The sequence below is a fragment of the Pipra filicauda genome, unplaced genomic scaffold, assembly GCF_003945595.2.
Source record: "Pipra filicauda isolate LSUMZ 115617 unplaced genomic scaffold, ASM394559v2 scaffold132_size2486313_pilon, whole genome shotgun sequence".
Taxonomy (NCBI): Eukaryota; Metazoa; Chordata; class Aves; order Passeriformes; family Pipridae; genus Pipra; species Pipra filicauda.
The window spans coordinates 1315894-1339255 of NW_024103796.1; the positions used below are offsets into that span (position 1 = coordinate 1315894).

Here is a 23362-nt window from a genome sequence, read left to right on the forward strand (position 1 = left end):
ATATTTGACTGGTATCTTGAGGGTGAAGTAAAACTAAAGGCAGAAGAAATGGCAAAGATTTGTATAATTTTTCTAGGTGGTCTTCCGTGACTAGCACTGGTGGCAGTTGGGTAAAATGGAAAAAACTTAGTCCCTACATAGTCTCTGTTAAAATATTGTTAACTTTTCTCCTGTAAGTAGAGTAAGTAAGTAGAGTTGTGTGAGAAACTGGGATTTACTTTTGCTTGTGGACTGTTTTGATTAGCTGTAAGAAATAATCGACACTGTAGTTGAAGCAATGACTTGCTAGAGCATATTTATTAAACCACGATCGAAAGATTCTGGGATTTATGGGAAGTGCTCCTGAATGCAGTGACTGTACAATCAGGTCCTTAAATCTTGGAATTATGTGGAAATGCAATATCATACCTGTGCTTTACGTAATACCAATGCTAACTAGTCGCTATAACCAAAGCATTATTTCTTCATCCTTCAGATGCTTTAGCTGTTGTCATAGAAGTTGCAAACCATGCCAATGACATCATGAAGCAGGGTGTAAGTATTTTGACTTATGAAGCTGGTCTTAAAAAAAAAAAAAAAGTCACGGATGCAAGGGCAAGTACTTATCTTCTGCTTTTTCTTCCCATAGGATAACTTTCAGAAACTCATGCAGATCCAGTACAGTTTAAATGGACACCATGAGATCGTACAGCCAGGAAGGGTAGGTCCTCCAGATGGCATTCAGCAGATTGCAGTACAGTGCAGCACGGATGATATGCAAGCAAAGGACTGGAGCTGGCACATACCAAGAAGAAAAATGGTCCATTGCTTTATTATTCAGTTCTAACAGTCAAGTGAATACTGCCTCTCCATGTGTGGGGGGTGTTTTTTAGACATTTTTTAGATACCTTGCCAGATCTTGCAGGCAGGTTTTTGTCCTCAAGCTTAACCTTGTATTTGTTGTGGTTTCAAGTGCAGCATGGAAAACTGTACTGCAGTCATTCACACTCGCTTTTAGAGAAACCTAGGGATAAACGTCTTTTCTCAGAAAGGGAACCTTGAATCCCAAAACTTCCGCAGCACCTCTAGTGTAGTAATAATAATCATAATCATAATAGTGAAAGAAGTCAGCTCATTTGCATGGCTTCTGCCCTAAAAACCTAGTTTTAATTTTGTTTAATTTACTAGGTCTTTCTGAAAGAGGGAACACTGATGAAGCTGTCACGGAAGGTCATGCAGCCACGAATGTTTTTTTTGGTAAGATGCTGTATATGTTGCTGTGTGTCTAATAGGAGTGTAATTTTAAGTGGTTGAAATGTTACACTGTAAACATAAGTAACTAATAACTGCAAGTAGTAGAAAAAATGACCAATTGTTGCTGTTCTACTTATTTAGTTCTAATTTACAGAGATCATCTGTGGCATATGCACTAAATTTAGTAGAAAACCATTTCTCACTAAAATGTACTATTTTGAACAACACTTATTCAAAATCTGAGAGCTTTTACGAGAAGACATTACCTGTGGTAGTGAGGAAACAAACACAGTTACTCCATCCCACTTAGCTGTACCAGGTCTTGAAACCTAGAACTCTGGCACTGCTATTGTGCCCTTCCCTCCCTCCCCTCCCTGCCTCCTTCTTCCTCCTTTCTCCTTCCCCACTCCCTCCCTCCTCCTCTCTCCTTTCCCTTGCAGGAGGTCCCATGCATCCTGAGTAGAGCACTGGGATGGAAGTTAAATGCTGGGTTCTCTTCCTGTCTCTGAAACTTCTGTGCATCTCTGAAGTTTCTGTTTCCACTTGAACCTTTTGTTTATCTCTTCTATTTAGACAGTAAAGCAGCTGTTATCATGTGTAATTTATGACATTATTGGTCCACAGTCCTGGCTAAAATCTGTCTTGTGGTTACTGTAGTATGAATAAATATTTCCCTAGGCAGTCATGGAATCAGTTATGGTAATACTCTCAAAAATCTGGTGCTATCCTGAGCTGAACTTCACAAATTACCTGTTGCTAATTTGAGTGTCTGTGGCTTGGATTTTCTCTGTTTTGTTTTTTGGGGCAATGGGTTTGTTTGGTTTGGGGTTTTAGTTTTTTTAGACACTTGAGCAGTGATATTTCCATTGATCATGTTGTGAAGATTTAGTAAGGCTCCTGAAACGTTTGGTTATTTTGCAAAGAACATCACAGCAAAAACTTACAAGACACTTCAGGTTTTGGCGTCTGTTTCTGTGCAGTAAATGAAGTATGGACCCATGGGTTGAACAGCACAGAAAATAAAAAAAGTCTTAGTAACTGTTCAGTAAGTGTGCAGAATGAATCTGAGTCTGGTAGAACAGGAAATAAACAGTAGATGCACTTTAAACTGGTAAAATTCACATGGTACGTATAATTAAGTTTGTCCTTTTAATCATAAATTGCTAATCTCCATTCTTTTATCTCCAAGTTTCTGGATTGTTTTGGTTTGTTTGAATGGTTAATTCTAATATCCCTTTAAAGTAGTCTGCTATATCATATGGCATTGTACATGAGAAACATTTTTGTCCATCTTGACAGGCTGTTCTTTGACATCTTTGCACTGTTTACTCATGTGCCAAATGTGTATTTACACAAGGAGGATATAAATAGATACCTATTGTTATCTAATTCATACATGAAAATGTTTCTTGGATTCTAAGTGGAATAATAGGAAGTAGAGGATGCCCTTCTGGACAGTTGATCTCAGTGGTGTAGGAGTTCTGTACTTCCAGTAAAATACATCTGAATTACCTGTCTTTTAACAGTCTTTAGTCATTAAAAAGCATTGCTTCTGTATTACAGTTCAATGATGCCCTGTTGTATACTACTCCAGTCCAGTCAGGGATGTATAAACTCAACAATATGTTGTCCTTGGCTGGAATGAAGGTGAGTCACTTGTTAAAATGAGTCCTTCTCCAAATCTACCTGAACTCAGGCCTTCAAATTTTCAAAACACAACTATGTTTACTGTTGGCAAGAGATATTAAATATCCTTGCATTCCAGAGTAATCCTACAGGCTTAACATTGCTTGTATAATATGGCCTGTGGGATTGCTATCTAGGTTTCCCTAAAAAACTCTGTTGACACAGGATCATCTCAGCTGCATTTCACCTAGTGTTGTCCTACTCTGAAATAATTTGTCTACTTATTTTTTGTATTGTACTTTGTTTAGACTGCCTCGATTTTTCGTTTTAACTGCTTTTTATTGCCCACAAGCAGAGATTAGACATCTTTGCATGATAAACTCCTGGTGGGTCAAATCTCTGGTTTATAAAGATTTGCTAACTCTGAGGAAAGATAAAGCTTTTGTTTCTGAGCCCTTGTGAAAAGCATCAAAGTGAAGCCCTGAGCCCCTCTGGGTGTAGCGATAAGGGACATGCACACACTGTCTGACGTGACAGTGGGAACAACAAACCGTTGCCTTGGGAATCATTGTCTTTGGTCCTGTCAGAAAAAATCACCAAGTCCAGCTGCAGTGCCGATTTGGCACCCAGGTCCAAGCTTTCACAGGCAGAGCTGCAAAATCTCTGTTGCCAGCAGATGTCTTGTAGTGACTGAGAACCACTCTTGACTTTTAAACCTCCTTATGTTTGAAACTTGGTAGCTCAGAAAGATCAACAGGGTGATGCAGGCCTTGCTCACTCTGGGGTACACCAGTGGGCTAAATCTTGTCCTGCAGCAGCAGCAGTGCCTTTTTTTTTTCCCCAGTTGCAGGAGGTGCTTATTGGGCAACATGCCTGGGCATGTTGAAGCACAGTGAGGGGCTCTGATAGCTTCATTCCTCTCTATGTCTCCAGTGTTTGTATGGAACTACACTGAAATAAAAGGATGGGCTGCATGTAATCTTGGTGTAGCTGGGCCCTCTGGACTGGTATATGACCTCCTCTTCTGAGTATTTTCTCTCCAATGTACCCCTTCTGCAATAAAAATGTAAGAGATTTTACAGGAAGTAAAACTAAAGCAACAACAGAAGTACAATTTCAGTTTGAATGTAAAGTTTTCTCTTTTGGCTGAAGGTTAAAAAGCCAACCCAGGAAGCCTATCAGAATGAACTGAACATTGAAAGCGTAGAGAGATCCTTCATTCTTTCAGCGAGGTAAGTCTTCCAAATGGATAATAATTTTAAAACTGTGTGGTTTCAAACGGGCCACGCAAGCTTTTTATAGCTTGTTTTGCGCTTAATGTAATGAAAAGTTACCCTTGGCTGGAGTGATTACAGAATAAAGGGAATCAGTTAATCAGAGTGAATAAAACCCTCATTTGGTTCCTCTTTTTCAGCTTAGCTACACTTTCAGAAACTTCACGTACATTGAAATATTATCCTTGCATTGCCTTTCCTTGAGAGGGTTTCAATTAAATTAATTTTAGGCTTTGATTTTCAGTATTTTTTTGTTCTTCCAGAGTTACTGATATGCTCTGTCACTGCATCTACAGGACAGGATATGAAGCTTAACAATAAATTTCCATGTTATTATTGGTAACTGATATAAATTGGAAGAAGTCATCCTGATCTTTTAGCTAAAATAACACTGCAATTGAAACAGGAAACAGATCTTGTGAACCTGAAATTATGGCAGCAATTACTGCAATGGTGCTTGTCTTTACCAGAAAACTAAATTCTCCATGTAGCAGCAAAAGGATACATGGCCACTAAACCAGAGCAGCTCTGGTCACCTTCACCGAGATGCCTTTGGCAAAGGCCTGGGTTTGTGGATTGTTGTTTTTGCTGTGCTTGAGTTGAAGTTTTATATGTTTTGACATTTGTGACAGTGCTGATACCAATAAAGAAAGACATGTTTTCTCCTTTGTTTAGCAAGGCTGAGCAAGGGCAGACTGCTGCTTTTTGTGTGACCTTGTAAATACCAACATGAGAATGTCTGCATAAAGATAGCAGTATCTGTAGCTGAGGGGTAGACCAAGGTTAACATTGTCAAAATTGCCAAAGGAAGTAGCTCAATTGTCTGAGTAATTTATAACAGCACACTTGAAATGAGAATTTTTTATTTCTTAACAAACTCAAATGTTTTTTATAGCTCTTTTGCACACTTGGAAAAAAAAGGTGCATTTCACAGTTTAGGGTATGATTCTGCTCCAGTATAATATGAGCAGGTCTGTGCTGCTTAGATGCCTTGGTGATTGGATGTCATATGGATTCATGAAGACATTTATGGGATGGCAGTAGACAATGTGGATTTATCTCTGCTTGACTTGAAACAGCATTTCACTTTTAATTCAGTTGTTTTAAAAAATTGTCAAAAAATCATTGGAACTTCCGAAAATATCATCTTGAAATACAAGCTACCTATTTTCCACAAAACAGGATAGACTTGTCTTTTTGAGGAACTGATTAAATGGTAGATTAAAATCAACTCCTGTGAAATATGTGCTGGTTCATAGGGAAAACCCCCTATATGTAACATTTTAATCAAATTCAGCATGATTTGTGACTTGCTTTTGTCTTGACCTTGAAATTGCTGGAATTTACCTCATTTTACCAACTAAGGCTGCTCTGATTTGTTTTTTCTTTTTTAGTGATGCTGCATCTTTGGAGAGCATTTAGCTCTATTATTTTTATACTTGGTGGAAGCTATGGGTGTGCAAGAGCCCTAAGTTACACAACAGTGATAGAGGGAGGTTGCATTTGCATGGCAAGAAGGAAGTGCTGGGGGCCCCAGATGTAAATGACAGTTTTCAGATTGTTGTCTGTCTATAACCAGAACTGGGCCTATTGTGGTGTAGGAGGGAAACAGTTGAAAAAACTACTAGCAACAGGTGCTTGCATATATTTTTTTCCAATTAATTATGTTGTTCCTATTGATAAATATCCTGAAAGTGAAAAGAATTTGTATCTTGTCAATACAGGCTACATCTTCTTTGAATGATGCCTCATTCTAACAGCTTCTTGGCTCCCATGTGGTAAAAATCTCAATTGCAAAACTGTTCAAATTAGTATTAAAGACACTGGAGACGATTTTCACTTCTGTGTTTTTTTCAAATAATAAGCATTATGTGAAGTGTACACCAGAGAAGAGATTCTGGAATGATCCTAGGAGATGAGGCAGAGAAGGGAGCGATTAAGCTGGTGAAAAATTGCTATTAATAAAAAGTAGGCCAATTAATAACAGAAGTATAGATTAGTGCCTAGACAAGTCTTTGTCTCTTCAGGTTTAGTTTTACTGACTGCATTAGTGTTCTGCTTTATCTAGTCTGGGTTGAGGTTTCGGTTTTCCTGGGATATCTGTAGGAATGTGAATTGTTTTTCATGGTACAGTGCAGTATTGTACTAGAAATCTCTTCATCAGAGGAACAAGTTAGCACATCTGCATGATACAGCACTGCACAGAAGTAGTGGTTTGGTCCTGAAAACAACAGTCGTGCCAGCCTGACACGGTCTGAGGCCAGCTGGCCCCGTCCCCCTCAATAAGGCAAGCAAAGAGCTACCCCAGGCAGACATAGCTGCATTGCTTTCACTAAGGATAGCTCAGGCAAGGCTAGCTCAGCTGGGAGAGGTGCCCTAAGGCTCTGATCCTGGAAACAAGAGAGGTAGAAGTCTGTGAGCCCTCCTAGGGCCACTGAGCAGCTGTGATGTGTGCCCCTAGCACAGGCATTTGCCGGTAGTAACCATTGCTGGGGCTCTCTGCAGTCCATTTAAAGCTTTCTACTGTTATGTTAAATATCAAATAAATTAAAAAAATAATAATGTTTGAAAACCCTGCAGTTTTAGTAAGCAGATCACTTTTGGAAGTGATACTGGAGCTGCAGCAGGGGAAGCAGCAGGGCTGGGCAGCTGTGGGGGGAGGACTGGGAGTGACAGCAGAAGAAACTGCCTATTTTGCTGCAGCAAACCATTACATCAATTCAGTTGCCAGTGGCACCACCTTTGCTCTTAAGTTTTGAAGGATTGTAAACAATCCTAAAGGCTAGCACTAGCAAACCTACCAAGCACAAGCTTCCTGGTGAAATATTAGTGTTAGCTGCTCCATGAATAGCAATCTCCACATGATGGAGGGGATGCTTAATCTCGAAAAACTGTGCCAACTTTAAATTTAATACAGTTGCAGGAATCCAATTAAATGTAACCAGATTTTGAAAAAAGCCAAAGGAGTTTATTAGAGTTATGAATATTATGTAGTTAATGCAGACCAGTTGTTCTTTCCGGATGAGGAAGCAAAAGTAAATAAACTGAACAAAATGTTCGACTCAGACTGTGAGATATTGGGACAGACAATAATACATTGCTTTGCCTTTGCCTGTATCTTATTTCCTCTCCTTTTGTTCTGATTTTGTTGTTGTGTGTGTGCTAGATATTTTTTTTCTGCTCATGCCTCACAGGCTTCCCATGTGTTTACCTTACTAGATTTGTCCTCTCTAATTCTCTATAGTACTCAGTTTCATCCAGTTCAAAACCCCAGTTCAAAGTATTTTCCTTGAAGGCTCAAAGATGATGAAAGCTTCCAAATACACCTACAAAACCGTTAAAAAATAATGGTTTAATTAATTGGTACTAGACCCCTCATTAGTGTAAGTCATTGCTTTCCTCTTCCTTGGCTTTCCTTTCTATATCTTTCTATTAATTACTTGGATTAAACTGATTAATTTATTTGATACCAGTCAAGAAGTTGGGAATAGAAAAAATGTTGGCAATGGATACTTGTTCAAATTTTAGAAGCGCTTTTTAAAGCTGGCATGGCATCTTAAACAAGCAGCCTAGCTGTTTCTCTGCCACAAAACTGCTTCATCCTTCTCAGAGCCTTCTCCGTGGTGCTGGCACAAGTACTTGTTCAGCTGTGTGATGAACTCAGTTGGTAAATTGATCCACAGGAAGAGCAGGTCAATGGCTTGCTTTAATATGGATTCATTTCCCAGTCTAGCCCACTGCATAACTGTATGTTCTGACACAAGGGTGAAAATAAGACACAGTGGCTGAGAGAAAGGGTAGTAGGCTGCCCTTTGCAGCAGGAACAGCATGGATTTATGAAAACAGTGGTGTGCCCATGGCCAGAGGAGATGCTTTGGCAGTGCACGTAAGCCAGTATAGCTGCAGCCTCCTGCTGTACTGAGCACTCCTTATTCTCTCTGCTCCTTGTGCCACGCCACTTTAGCCTAATGTTTTCCTTGCTCTTGATTAGTGATCCACCAGCTGTAGGATAAAGAGAGAGAGTAAGCTCATCTGTTCATCTCTTTAAGTTAGCTCATCCAATGGAAAATTTTGGAAAAAAAAGAATTATGTAAAAGTAACATGACCTGTAGTAGGAGTAGTCAGGAGCACAAGGCAGGAGAAGAGTCAGTGTGGTTTTTTTCTGACATAGGCTTGGGGTTTCACAGGGCTGGGTATAAAAAACTGCACTCTGAGACAGAAGGAAGCAGGGAGAAAAAAGACTTGTTGAAATTTCAGGTTGCCTTCAAGAGGGAAGGCCAAATCTTTGTTCTGGAACCACCGTTTATACCAGTATCATTCAGGCTATTCAAGGGTCCAGGGAGAAGGGGAAGCAATGACAGACAAGCTTAAAACGACCACAGGGTATTTTGGAAGGAGGAAAGGGAGGGAGGGAATCCGCATTATAACAACAGACACAGAAATCTTTTTTAGTATTAATCAACACAAATAGCTAACACCATGCAGACAGTTAAAAAATTATGCCAGTTTTAGTAGGAATTGAGGATGGTCTATAAAATGAAATTGCAAGAGAGTTACGTCAGTGTGTAATAAAGCTAATGAAATTCTAATCAACACTTGCTTAGTCTTAAATGTTAATAATAATAAACTGGTTTTGTGGGTTTTTTACCCCAACAGTTCTGCTACAGAAAGAGATGAGTGGTTAGAAGCTATCTCCAAGTCAATTGAAGAATATACAAAAAAGAGAATCACATTTAATCCGAGCAAAAGTCTTGAAGAGGTATATCATAAAATTATTGTTGGTTTGTTCCCTTTTTGAATATAAAGTTTCTTATAGGTGTTTAGAGAAACAAGAGGTGTTCCATGATGAATAATAAAACAGGATGGTAAATGGTAAGTGAACAGATGATAGAACAGAATACTATTTCATAATGTTTTTTACTTCATAAATTTAAAATTATTTTCTTCCAAAGAACCCAAACCAGCTTTTGCATTTCTCTCTCTGATCTTGTGAAGAGAAAGATGAAATGAAAAGATTTTAAAATAAAGCAGCTGTTGATACAAGTAGGCTGGTAAAGCTTGAAAGTGACAGAGCTGTTGTGAACTAATTAAATGCAGCTCTGTTGTCAGGCTTGCATTATAATGGTCACTGATGAAATAGTAGATAACATTTAAGACCATAACAATTTATCAGAGAAGGCTTTTCAACATCATTAGCATTTTCCTATAATCTCTGATAAATACTAATCTTATTTCTCATCACTGAATGTAAAGGTATTCTGCTTATGTTCTCTCAGGCAGATCCAGAAAAGCAGGAAGAAGATAGTCCACTGGGATCAAAGGCTCCCATCTGGATCCCTGATACCAGAGCCACCATGTGTATGATCTGTACAAGTGAATTCACATTGACCTGGAGAAGGCATCACTGCAGGGCATGCGGAAAGGTTGGGTGATTGCCTTTTCTGTTAGTCCTACAGGTTCCTTGTGTGACAAACACAAAAGGAGCCTCATCACACAACCACGTTTTTGAGGGAACACTGTACTATGTCACAATTATGTGCATTAGAAACAATGGGTTGGGGTTGGTGGTTTAGGGTTTGGGGTTTGGGGGTTTTTTTAAGGAGGTCTTGAACTTGACCAGTGTTCAACCTTCAACCTGTTACATGTTTTTTATTTTGCATTCTAGGGTGCTATTTATGGTTGCTTTTGCAATTACATAATAGAAATTAATGCTAGCTGAAATAAGGAAATATCTTCTTCATTAACTTCCATAAGATAAATCATGATTTTTGTTTTTAAGTTAGTACCAAGCTTGTTTTATATTTAGCACTTATGAAAGATACATCTAATAAACCTTTATTTTTCTTGTTTTAATCAAGTGAGAATACAGAATTAGAATTCAATGCAATGGAGAAATCATCAAGAGAACAATGACTTTTTAATTATTTCTTTTAAATTTTTTTATTTAAAATGCTCAGTAACAGTAGGCTTATTCTGTTATATCATGGATTGTTAACATTGGCTTATTGAGTTGTATAATTCAGTGATTTTTTTTTATATTTAAACTTATCACTTAAGAGGAGGAAAGGGCAGCATGTTGAGCATAAAGACACAGGAAAAATCCAAGATTTTAAACCATTTTTACTGTAAAATAGTGCCTATTTCGGATTGTATGATGGGCTTAACAGTGCTGAAGTGAATGTCTTTTGAGTATTTGCTTATTTACAGGTGCACATCATGTACAATAATGGCTTTATTTATTTCCAGATTGTCTGTCAAGCTTGTTCATCAAATAAACATGGCTTAGACTATATGAAAAACCAACCAGCAAGAGTATGTGATCATTGCTTCAGGGAACTACAAAAACAAGGTAAAGAAAATCTTCACAAACTGTCTGTCTTATTTTTGTGGCCCTTATTAACATGGTATGTCTGTGCCTCATCTTTACTGCTGGGTTCAACTGTCTAATTCTTCTTGTGCCTGAAAAGCGATGGGCATCTGAGATTCTAAGATGCCAAACAAGCTAGGAAATTAATTTGCAATGCATTGGCTCTTCCTTCCAGAAACGTGTGCATTTACCTTACAGCAATTACACGTAGCTTATGCTGCTTTCCTTTTGAGATAACTAGTGTTACATTGCTTTTCTTTAATCACAGGGTACAAGTGTATATTAATGTCCTTGCAGCTTATCATGACCTTCCAGTGGATTCATGTGTACTTTTTCCCTCTGTAACTTGTATGCCTGTAAACTTCATTTTTGACAGCTAAGCTGCTGAGATAGTTAAGCTCTGGGGCTCTGTCAAAACATAGGCTTTCATCTTACTGAAGCTGAGTCTCTTCAACCTCAAGCCTCAGCTCATCTGGAATTCAAGAATTTGGCATATCTGTACCTCAGTTCTGAAGGCAAAATTCCTAACCATTGCCTACTGAACACTGGCAACATGGATATAAAACACCACAGCTAGAGCAGTTTTCATTGAAACGCTTTCAAAGAGTGTGGTGCCTTATGGAAAGCAAGGGTTTGATAGCGTGGTGGTAATAACATTTGCTTGGAGAGAAGGTCCAGAATCAGTGTCCTCACTCATCCTGAGAAAATTCAAATACGTCTCTTTGAAGAAGCTTCATATCATTATGCAGAAACAAATATAAAATCAATGGAGACAGCTCCCAGTGAGGTGGAAATCGAGTTCCATCTCGCAAGAGTTGCTCCAAACTATGTCCAAATACTTTAGTATAAAATACACAAATGAGATATAAGCAGAGACTGAAAGAGTTTGCTGCCCTTCCCTGTGGCAGAGGCTCCAGTTTGACACAAGCTCTCAGGGGTATTAGGAAATCTGTGACGCCCCAGTGCAATAATAAACCTATGGATCCCATAGGGATGCGGAAAGCAGCATCGATAACCCTTGTTTGTAGCTCTGGCTGCCTGTGGTGCTCGGGAAGGCAATTGTCTGGACCACCTGCAGGTGTCTGTGCTGGGCACTAGAGGCTGCTGTGCTACAGGCAATGGCAGGTGCCTTTAGCTGGGAAAAGGCTGCAGAGCAGGTTCAGTACAGCTGGCAAATCCCATGACTCTTCTGCTCTGCTCATTTTTTCAGAGCTTCACCAAGTTCAGGGACAACTCTAAAAGTAGATTTAGTGAAACTACTCATTTCGGGTTGGGCTGTAAAGAAGTGGTGGGTGTTGCTAGAAAAAGGGGTTTTAAAGAAGTGAGCTGTTGCAGAAGTCTTCCAAGAGAGATGAAGGAACTGCGTGTGGCAGTGGAGAATGACAGCATATGCTCTGGAGATGGGAATGTCCAGAAGTGTGTGTATGACAGTGTGATGCTGGAAGAGGAGTCCTACAGCATCCATATTGAAAAAAGCTGAGAAGTTAACAGATGTAGAGAACTGAAGAGCAGAGTTGGGGAACAGAGGTAAAATACAGACTGAACTGCAGAGGACAGCTGTAAAAATTTGGTGTGATTTTTAAGACTTAATTTTCACCCCGTTCGACATCAAGAAAACAAAAAAGACAAATTTGTTTAGTTCTAAAGTTCTTATGGCTTTTTTTTCAGTTTGATTGTGATTTAGGGGTTTCTAACTCATGGTGTTGATGATAACACTGAACCATTAAGTGCTGAATTTAGTGTAGTTAGGTGTTACTATTGAAACACTGTAATGGGAATAAAAATGCCAGCTGTCTTTAAGAAGAAAAGCCCAAGAATCAACAGCCTATGTTTCATCTGTGACATATTCATCCTGTGCATTTTAGATAACCAGTGCACTCCTAAGAGCGGATCCCCAGTCAACCATAAATCTCCATCAAGTGCCTTGTCTACAGTATTACATAGTATTCCTTCTGGAAGAAAGCAGAAAAAAATTCCTGCAGCCCTCAAAGAAGTAAGTGCATTATTGGTCAAAAGTGATGCCTTGGTATTATATAATCAATACTAACAATGCAAAAGACCAATTCCATATTTTAGCAATCTTCTCTAGAAGCAAAAGTCAAAATGTATCTGTAACTGTGGTTTGGGCCTTAGTTTTAAATAGGCAGGGATGTCAACTGTGAAGTAGTGTGTAAACTGCATGAACACCTGTGAGATTGTGATTCAGATAGATAGACAAAATTGTAATTTCTTTCTTGCTTCCCTGTGTTTCCATGAATTGTGATTTACCTCTGCACCAACAATCAGTGAGAAGACTCCTACACCAACTCAGCTCTTGGCTTATGACTAGGAAAGGTAGATCTAAACCCTACCACTCTGTATACACTGGAGGTCTTGGGAATGGGAGGTAGTGATTTTTCTCAGCAAGTCTGCAGATGACACCAAGCTGTGCGGTGCAGTTGACACGCTGGATGGGAGGGATGCCATCCAGAGGGACTTGGACAAGCCTGAGAGGTGGGCCTGTGTGAACCTCATGAAGTTCAACAAGGTCAAGCACAAGGTCCTGCGTATGGGTCAGGGAAATCCCAAGCACAAATATAGGCTGAGTGGAGAATGGATTAAGGCTTGCCCTGGGAAGAGAGACCTGGGGGTGTTTGTGAATGAAAAGCTCAGCATAACTTGGCAATGTGCACTTGCAGCCCAGAAAGCCGGTTGTGTCCTGGGCTGCATCAAAAGCAGTGTGGCCAGCAAGTCAACGGAGGGAATTTTTCCCCTCTTCTCGCTCTGGTAAGACCCCACTTGGAGTGCTGCACCCAGCTCTGGGGTCCCCAACACAGTAAGGGCATGATAATGGTCAACATAATAAGGGCAACATAAGTCCAGAGGAGGGCCACTAAGGTGATCAGAGGGCTGGAACACCTCTCCTAATAGGACAGCATGAGAGAGTTGGAGCTGTTCAGCCTGGAGAGATCTCTGGGGAGATCTTGGAGCAGCCTTCCAGTACCTGAAGGGGGGCCTACAAGAAGGCCGGAGAGGGACTTTTCACAAGGGCATGTAGTGATAGGACAAGGGGGACCCTCCTTAATCTGAAGAAGAGTAGGTTTAGATTAGATATTAGGAAGAAATTCTTTACTGTGAGGGTGGTGAGAAAGTGGAACAGGTTACCCAGAGAGGTTGTGGACTCTCCATTCCTGGAAGTGTTTGAGAACAGGCTGGATGGGGCTTTGAGCAACCTGGTCTAGTGGAAGGTGTCCCTGCTCATGGTGGAGGGGTTGGAAATAGATAATCTTTAAGGTCCTTTCCAACCCAAACCACTCTGTGATTCTGTGATTCTTCTGGTGTATGAATGCATGTTCTCCAGCGTACATAGTCCTCAGCCCTCTCTTGTCCTGTTGCATCCAGTTAAGTTCCAAACCTTAGTGGCAGTGGAAATCTCTCTTCCAGACCAGATAGATGGTAGCAGACAAAATAATTGTTCTTTCAGCCATGTAAGTTAGTTAGCAACACTAACCTGAGATCAGGTAAGAATTTGAGTCTTTGACAGGCAGGGCTTTGGAAATCTGCCTAAAAAAAACCCTGTACTGTGAAAACTTGTACTCTTAGGGTGTGTTGATTCATTTTGTTTTTCCTCTTCAGGTTTCAGCAAATACAGAAGACTCTACAATGAGTGGCTACCTACACAGATCTAAGGGCAGTAAGAAACCATGGAAACACCTGTGGTTTGTTATAAAAAATAAGGTGCTATACACATATGCTGCTAGTGAGGTAAGAGACTACATATTAGAAATAAAATATCCAATGATAATACTGTCTTTGTAACAAAGTTGTTTATTTTTATGATATGGAAACAAGCTATAAAAGTAGATCACCTTACAGTATTCGATCTGATTGTGAATGCAGTATTTTGAAAAGGCCCAGTGAGCTTGATACCATAATACATTGATATAGCTATGCTGTTTCTGATTCCAGACCTAGTTTGAGTACCTCTGCACTGCACACCATTGCTCAGCTGTAGGTATGTTCTGAGTCAGCTGAATACATGGGGAGTCTGTTTGGATGCATCACAGTGTGCTAGTGGCAAAGCCAAAATTATAAAAGTATCTTGAAGTATGTTGTTCTGCAGTTCCATAAGGTCTTTTGAATGCTTGGAAAATGAGCAAACTAAATCTCTTTACTTCTTCTCAAACTGTTGTTTTCAGCCTGGAGTTGCTATTTGATACACAGTGATGCAGTAGAAAAAAAAAGAAATGCATCTTATCTAATGACATTTGCTTTTTTATTTAGGATGTGTAGTCCTAAATAAGTCCATTGCAGTGTGGAATAATCTCTATTCAGTATAAATATGTGTGTGTGTGTGTATATATATATAAAAGCTCTGCACATCCCAGTATGTGCTAAGGATGTAGCCTCATTGCATCTTTGAATGTTTTGTAACATATGGATGTATTGTAGCACCAGAAGATATTGGACTAATTTTATATGTTAGAGTTTGCTACTAGCTTTCAAGAGCAAAACATCCAAAGCATCTGTTTAAAGGTATTGCTATTCCTCACTTACTTTCAAAATGTAAGGCCCAACCTATCCTGGCCATGTAAAGAATTACCCTTCTTCACCCTCACACCACATCCACTCTAGTTATTTCCTGGTTTGTGCTCAGATTTGTGTTCCTGGGTTGTTCCTGCCAACCTTTATTTTTAGAACTTCTGAATTATGTCCAAAACCTGTGATGTTATTTCCACTACAGTATTAGCAATATTAAAAAAAACACAAAGTAGTTCTAAAAATAGCTTAAATAATTATGTGGAAAAAAATTACTTTTACATCAATTAAAAAAATATTTGAGAGCACTGTGTTTCTTCTGTTAGTTGCAAAGGAGACTTTGGCGGAGGTAAAGAAAGATATATTAGTCTGTGACAGTCACTTTAAATTTTCTTTGGCTCGGCTTCCTCTGAGATATCAACCTTACAGAGTAGCTTCAGTTTGCAGCTCACAGTCACAAAATTAACTCTTTCCAATTTTCTTTAAACTGAGGAATATCTGTCCTTATTTTTCATCTTGATGAGCCATTGCAGGAGACATTGGTTATAGAGTCTTAAGGGAAGATCCAGTGTTGCGTTAGCCAGGAAACCTCACTTAAACTACTTACAGTAGTTCCAAGTGATATAAAGATCAGTGGCAAAAAACCCACCTATTAGTGGTACAAAGACCTGAGATAGCAAAACAGATTGCTCAGCCTTACTTGCTTTTCCAATATAAAGAAATGCTGTTTTCACAGGACACCCTTGTTTCATTGGAGAGGCAATTACCAAAGTCATCACCTGGTTTGTCAGTGTTTATATACATTCTTTGGTTTTTTAGCTTTTTTTTTTTCTTCTATCCATAAGCATTGCAGAACCTTGCCTAGTTACAAAACACTGTTTTGGAATTTGCACAGGATGAAAATAGTTGGGTTTTTTTCCCTTCCAAAAATGCTTTGTGTGGTATTCATTTATTAAAAGGCAAGAGTATTTAAAAAAAAATTTTAAAGTAAGTACTTGAGATGAATGAGGAAGGGGACAGGTTTCATTTTTAGCCAGGTTTTGAAACTAAATAAAAGAAAACAAAAAGGTACAGCTTCTCTTGCTACTCTTTCCTAACCTACCATTTGTGAACACTCAGCAACTATTTTTCCCCTATCCTTTTAATTTCCAGCAACAGAAAGCAAAATAAGCTTAGCCATTTGAAGTATTTGGAACTTGACTGCAGTGCTTGAGAACATAGGTTGCATCCATAGCTCCTCCTTTTAGCATACTCCGTGCAGTTAACAGCATCCCACTTCACTTTTAAGGTTGTTGGAGAGAGCACTGGGGTTGGTGGACCTTTGGTCTGCTGCCAGGTGGTAGTTGACCTTTTGATATAAGAACTCCTTACTAGCAGAATGCTGAGACTACACAGCGAAAGACAAGGTAGATGTTATCACAGAAATGAAAAGAAGATTGGCAGTGTTGAAGTCTATGAGGTTTTGTTATTTCCTGTCTCCTGATTCATGCATGGAGAAGATAAAAAGCGGCATTTTGCGCATGTCTGTTTATAACAACTTTTTTGTTTTATAGTCTGTTGCAATGGTATGGTATATGAATAAAGTCTAAATGCATGCCTTAGTATGTCTTGCAAACTCTAATTTTTTCTTGTTTCCTTTTTTCCCTTGTTAAATAGGATGTGGCAGCATTAGAGAGCCAGCCTTTACTTGGATTCACAGTCAGTGAAGTAAAAGATGAAAACTCAGAGTCTAGAGTGTTCCATTTACTGCACAAAAACACTTTATTTTACATATTCAAAGCAGATGATCCCCATTCAGCTCAAAAGTAAGAAACTACTTGAATTCATTTCTGTTACATATTTCTAGGAAATTCAGAAGTGGTGAATGTTCGTAATCACACATTAAACATATGTACCAAAGATCCATATTATATTGTACGTAAATGGAAGTTTTAAATTACTTAAAACACGAGGTTCTGGTGTCACTAGGACTTCTGAAATGCTTCTGAAATGAAGGAAGCAGACTCTCTTCGGGAAAAGACTGAATGTAGGAGACTGGGAGAGTCAAAGATAAAATAAGAAATCTTTCTTTTTCCTAGCTCATTCCAGAAAATGTGTTCTAAGAATTAACTGATATGTTCCTTTTTTATTTTCACATGTCAATGTTAGTTATTTTTGATGAATATATGGCAGTGAAAAATAAAGCAGACACTAAAAAGTACAGGACCAAAGTTCGAAGTGTGTGTGCAGATGCGAATGGGCACCTAGGCATGCTTAATACAATCAGACCAAAAGCTTGAATTCAAAGAACATTTACACAAGCTGTTTCATTTCAAGTCCTGCTGATGTGTCTGAGTTTGGAGTCATATTTATCAATTTATATATCGTGTGTGTTCTATCTAAAATAACCTAGAAGCTTGGTCATTAATCGGTAGAAAACATTTGTTACATGAATCTTATAGTAACCTAGAAATGAGCATAAATGGAATACATGTAAGCTGTCTTTCCTATATGCCTGTCTTATCTGACTGCTTTCACTGCAGTTTTGCCAAATGAATTTTATATTAATAAATACATTTGATGCACTAACTAGTCCATTATTAATACTTAAGCATTCAAATGGCTCCAGGTTTCTACAAATAGAGACATTCTAAAAAACAAGGTGCCCAGGACAACTGAAAATTTTGAACAGCTGAGAACGTGCTTAATGACACTTCTCTACATAAAAAAATCTAGAAGTCTTTATTTGATTTTGGGGAGTATTTTGTGCAGATGCACACAAATGTTTCCTTGTTCATTGAGACAGTGTTCTCTTGTTTCCCGTACTATATAAAACAAACTAAAAAACCCCAAGGCATTCAATAGCTTTGTTTTTCTATTCAGACAATGGCTTTTGTCATCAGTAGGAAAACTTCAAATTGAACATAGTGTATTTTACTGGGGCTAGGAATAACATTAAGTACCTTGAATTTTGAGCTTTCTCCAAGTATTTAATATCCTTAGGAGATTTATGCTGAACCTCCAGAATAAATGCTGCTTTGACAGCATTAAAAGGAAAAACAAAGAACGTGCCGTTGGTCTGTTAGCATCAGTGGACACTATTTTTTCCTGCTAGGGCCAAAGAAATATCTGATGCATTTGTATGAGTGCAGTAATAAATTTTAACAGATGCTTATTTTTCAGTGAGATTTTAGAAGTCCAGTGCTATGTTCAATGCTTAAGCTGTTTAGGGATTTTTTTTTTTGTAATTGTATTCCACTTTAATTGTTTCTAATGTATGGATGGCAGTGGAAAATACAGTGAGCCCTAAAAAGTAAGGGGTAGATGCTTGAGTTGTGTGTGCAGACAGGCATGAGGACTTACACATGCTTAATATGTTCATACCCAAAGCTTGAATTCAAAGAACATGCACGCAGTTACAAAATTAAATGCTCAGGGCAAGGAAGAGCCAACATCTGTGACTAATGTTTAGATACTCTGTGAATACTAAGATGGGTTTGAATTTCTATGATAAAGATAATTACAGTCTTTGTGTCAGTCAGTTCTTGCAAAATTTTCACTCGGAAAAAAATCGTCATTATGTCGGCCCCTTAACTTCACATACACAGAGTTCAGCCCTCACTCAGAACACAGAATTATTCCATTTTTTATTGTATTTGTCTGTGTAGCATCAGGGTGCTTCAGGAACTTTAATTTTTTCATCCTTGGGAAGCTGAGGATGTTTATCACCCTCCTAATCAAGTAGGAACAGAAACCACAGCTATAGGGTGTAAAAGTAGCTGAATATTAACTTTGAATTTCCAGTTTGAGACACCTTGGATCAGCTGTTTGGGACTTCCCCCTAACGCCCACCTTTCACCCCATGACCTCTTCCCTCAGCCCCACTAGTCATCGGTAACGCCCTGGTACCAGCTGCAAAAGCAGAGGGCATGGGTTATGCAGGCAGCAGACAAATACCTCAGTTACAGTAGTGTCCTGATTCATCCCAGGTCGTGTTTGCAGTGAAATAAGAGAAGGCAGTACTGGGGTTTTTTAAAGTATGCAGCACTTTGGCATATCCTACTTTTTGAGGATTTGATTTGCCAGCTTCACCTATTTTTTGTGCATATAACTTCAGTATGGGAGAGGTACACAAAAAAGTTTCTATCATATGGCCTTGTACCAATACTTAATATGTCCCCAGCAAGCTTTGTATGGTTGGACTCGTTGGCATTTGCACTCACAGACCAACTGGTAATGAAAGTATGATATTACTTCTTGTGTGAATCTGTAGCTACTGACAACAGTGAGATTTACTCTTTTATCAGCAACTTCCTAACAGTGTTTAATTTTTTAACAGGTGGATAGAAGCTTTTCAAGAAGGCACTGTCTTATAGCAGTGTCAGCATCATGTCTGCAAATTTAAAGGAAAATATCCAGGATGGTGGTAAAACAGACTACAGCAACTGTTCAGTGAAACAGAATCCTGCCGTCTCAACCTACACAAAATTGTATATTTGTCAGGATTAGGAGTTGTTGCATTTTTAGTGTAAAGTAATATTTTTTTAAAGAATTGTATGTATTTCTGTGTTGATACAAAATGTGTTATTTATTAAATTCCAATGTTTACTTTAATGGGCAGAATTATTTGTGAGGTCTGCATTGAGGTCCAAAGTGCCCATGTCCTCAGAATGGCAGATTGTTAGTCAACAGATTCATAAACTTTATGCTTTTTTTAAAAAAAAAAAAAAAGGCAAAACACAAAACAGATCTGTTGCAACTGTACAGTTCCTCATGATTTGTGTATAGGTCTTGAGCTGCTGATGTTCACTTAGCAATTTAGCAAGAACAGATCAGTATAGGAATTTCACAGATTTTGGATCTTTGTTGGCTATGTAAGCTCCTTTATGAGAAGTTGTATGATAGTGCTGCTCCTTTCCTTGAATGGCAGTTGAAATCATGCATACCAGTTCATTAAAACAGTACAACAAATTCCGTATCACAAAAGCAAAATACAGTTCAATTATTAAAAAAACAGAAAAGGGAAAAATATTTTAAAATAGACTTTGCAATTACAGGGATAAGGCACTAGAGCTCTTACAGTACTACAGAAGCAAAAGAGACTAAATGAGTTATCTTCAATAAATTGAAGGATATATTATCTTTTGTGTTTCCACTAGTAATTTAAAGCAGAGTAAAAATACATTTTTGATAATCAGAGAAAAGGCAAAATATCTTATTTGTTTCAAAACTTTGTGTCAAATGAGTTCTGTATACAAAAATGAAACACTGTATAAACTATTGTTCAAAGAACATTAAACAAATATATGCACCCTCCTCTCCCAAAATTTTAAACTATTGTATATTTAAATATTATTTTTAAACTGGAATTGCCATACCAAGACAACACAGCTTTCTTAGTGCAGAAGGCATTGAAAATGCATACCATTCTTTGAAATACCTTTTGTTTACAATATGATTTGTTTTCTTTGACACTTTAAAACATAGTTCAGTTTTAGAGGTTTGTTTTTGTTTTTTTTCTTTAAGAAAATCATCAGCATACCTCATTAGGAAATATTTACTGATGATTCTGGTGCATTTATTCTATTTAACTTTGAAAGATTTTTAACACTGTAACAGCATAAATGGAACTAGAACTATGAAAACCACATGAAAGGAAGCCATTTTTATGTCAAATGCGATGCATGTGTAGTCAGGTAATTTTACTACTTGTCGATAGTCCTCTGAATCAAGCTGGTTTTGGTAACAGAATTAAGAGCCATTAACTTTCAATTAATAGTTTGAATACGCATTAGTAGCTATTTTGTGGCCTCACAATGGAAAGAGAATAGATGATAGAACAGTTAGTAGTTATGACAGAAAGGCCAAGAATGAAAATGCAAACCAAAATTCTCTTATTTCCTCAAATACCTCAAAGTCAGGTCTGAGATACTAACAGAGCTCTGAAGAAGCTTGATTTCTTAGAGCTTCTGTTAAGTCAATAGTGGGCTTCGAAGTCAAATGCTTAATATTAACTATACAAGTAATTTCATTGGCTTCAAGCATTTCAGTAGAGTACCTTATGAATCAGGGACTTAAAGCTGTACATCTGACTTTCCTCAGGAACGCTAGAGATTTGACCAGATAATGTTGGAAATGAAGTAGGACTGATCAAAGCCTTTATTCTCTTTTATTGTAATACAAATGTGCTAAGTGAATACTTTTCTCTTGTTACATATAAAGGGCTTTTACTTAATTTTCAAAACCAGCTGCTCACCAAGCTAAATAAGTTATTAGCATGTCTCTTCAGGATGATTTCTGCCATGGTTTTTACTGTATCCAAAACTAAACTGATATAGATGTGATGTGTCTCTTCCTGTTGATAGTATCAAAGGGAAGAGCTTCTTAATATTTTCATAGGGACTGCACACCAATGAAGATGGCAAGTCATGAACCAGCAAATGAATCAGAAATTTGGTTAGGAGCCAGCTAATTTAATTTCAGTTTATGGTTTGATATATTCCCTGCTGCAAAACAGAGCAATAAAAGTCAAAACATACTGAACAAGGTGCCCAAGTTCTGCCTCGTATGGCATCAAACTACCTCTAGAGGATTTGGTGCAGAGTGAGGAAATAGTTTAAAATGTTCTGAGATAATCAGAGGACTTCTTCCAGAAGTAGCTGATCAATCAAAAGATCTGTGACAGAAATAGATTGGAATGGAGCCTTAAAAACAGTCGTATACATATTGCAGTCTAATTCTGTGTTAAACAAATTGTCTTTGTAAACATGTTTGAATATTTCTTTTCCTCTTTCTCCAGCATTAGTGCTTTGTGTCATATGAAGAACCTGCAACACAGGCATTTGCATAACATTTTCAGATGGTTGCTTTTCAAATTTGGTCTGTTTCTCCAGTTCACATCCCATTTTGATGCATTACCATCGAAAGTAAAGTATTTACTTATTGATTTGACTAAACACTAAAGCACGACCAGAAATTTTTAGACACTTGGCTACCTCCTCTTATAAGAATCTATAGTTCATAATTAATTTAAGATTGGTTAGCGGAGTATGAGACAAACATTAGCATTGAATATTAGTTCTAACATTTTTATTCATGGATAAATTAAAGGTTCTAGGATCCTGAATTCTCTTTAACTTAAAACTGTATTTTGTGCCCAAAGGACTTAAAACAAATGGATAGCTGAGCAGCTATGCAACACATTTTACTAAATATTTTTTGTGCATGGACACTTGATTATTACACTATGTATATTACATAATAATGTAAAGAGATATTTGGAAAGACACATTCAGTGCATTTGTTTGCCATAACTGCTCTCCCCTGCATTTACCATCCAAATAGCCTTTTATTCGAAGCAGTCCTAAATCATGCTGTCTAAATGTAAGAATAGAATCTTTATTTTGTAAATGAAAACAGTTCAAAGCTGTAAATATTCCTGTGGTTATTCATCATTTTTGTATAAATAAATTCACATTAGTTGAGTCTGCATCTTTTTTTTTCTTTTTAAATATGTTCAGGTCTTACATATTATGTAATTTGTATATTCAGTGATTTTCAAATGGCAGAATTTCTTAAAATTATCCTGCACATCAGTCTTGCTTTAAAAATCATACTGCGTTTTGCCCTTATGAACAGAAAACAGCCTGAAAAGGTAGGCTGTGTGGATAGACTAACACTGCTGCTGGATCTGACAACCTGAAACAGTAGTTTTAAGTGAATTATCTTGCTTACATCAGCCAAGACATTGGCTGTGCAACAGCGTGTAGTGACACACTCTCACTACCAAAATTGCTGTCTTTGCTAAAATATTTCCATCTTCCTACTCTCCCATCTTTTCTTAGCTGTCTCTTGCTGTCTAGTTCTTCACTTTCTGTTCCCTCTTCCCTAGCTCATCAAACTAAAAACCCATGCCTTTGCAAGTTCACAGTGTTTGTTACCTATAAAACTCTTCCACAACTGGGTGCAGGCCCATGCTGGACTGTGGCTTGCAGAGAAAATGGACCATCAGAAAAATTGCCCCTGAGCACCCCCAGGACACTGAGCAGAGGGGTCTTATCTCCTGAAGCCACATCCCACCCTTGGGGCATGACAGCCCTTCCAAGCTTCAGCAGCCCAGGAACGAACTAGCCCGTGTACTATAAAAGTGTGATTTTTCAGGTCTATGAGCACGAACTAGCTGTGGCAACAGCTGACTAGAATATATTAAACCATTAATGCAATATTCTTGAACATTTATCAGTGGAGAGAAGATAGTTCTGGAGCATATGATACAGGATGAGAGGACTATTCTCTGAGCTTCCTGAAGAGTAGACATGCCCAGAGGAAATAAAGCATCCTAAGAAACTATCACTCTAAAGAATTA

The 23362-nt window shown here is 38.1% G+C and overlaps 1 protein-coding gene across 1 annotated transcript in view; it reads left to right on the forward strand.

The window, feature by feature from the left end:
* The window catches only part of FGD6 (FYVE, RhoGEF and PH domain containing 6), a 72079-nt gene extending 49598 nt beyond the window's left edge, over positions 1-22481 (forward strand). Inside the window, exons 10-21 of the mRNA XM_027732282.2 lie at positions 476-534; positions 629-700; positions 1168-1236; positions 2797-2880; positions 4012-4091; positions 8790-8892; positions 9410-9556; positions 10380-10482; positions 12366-12493; positions 14116-14244; positions 16675-16823; positions 19337-22481. Coding sequence (XP_027588083.2) covers positions 476-534; positions 629-700; positions 1168-1236; positions 2797-2880; positions 4012-4091; positions 8790-8892; positions 9410-9556; positions 10380-10482; positions 12366-12493; positions 14116-14244; positions 16675-16823; positions 19337-19373 — 1160 coding nt within the window. The 3' untranslated portion in view covers positions 19374-22481. The remainder of the gene's footprint in view (positions 1-475; positions 535-628; positions 701-1167; positions 1237-2796; positions 2881-4011; positions 4092-8789; positions 8893-9409; positions 9557-10379; positions 10483-12365; positions 12494-14115; positions 14245-16674; positions 16824-19336) is intronic.
* The last annotated feature ends 881 nt before the right edge of the window (positions 22482-23362 follow it).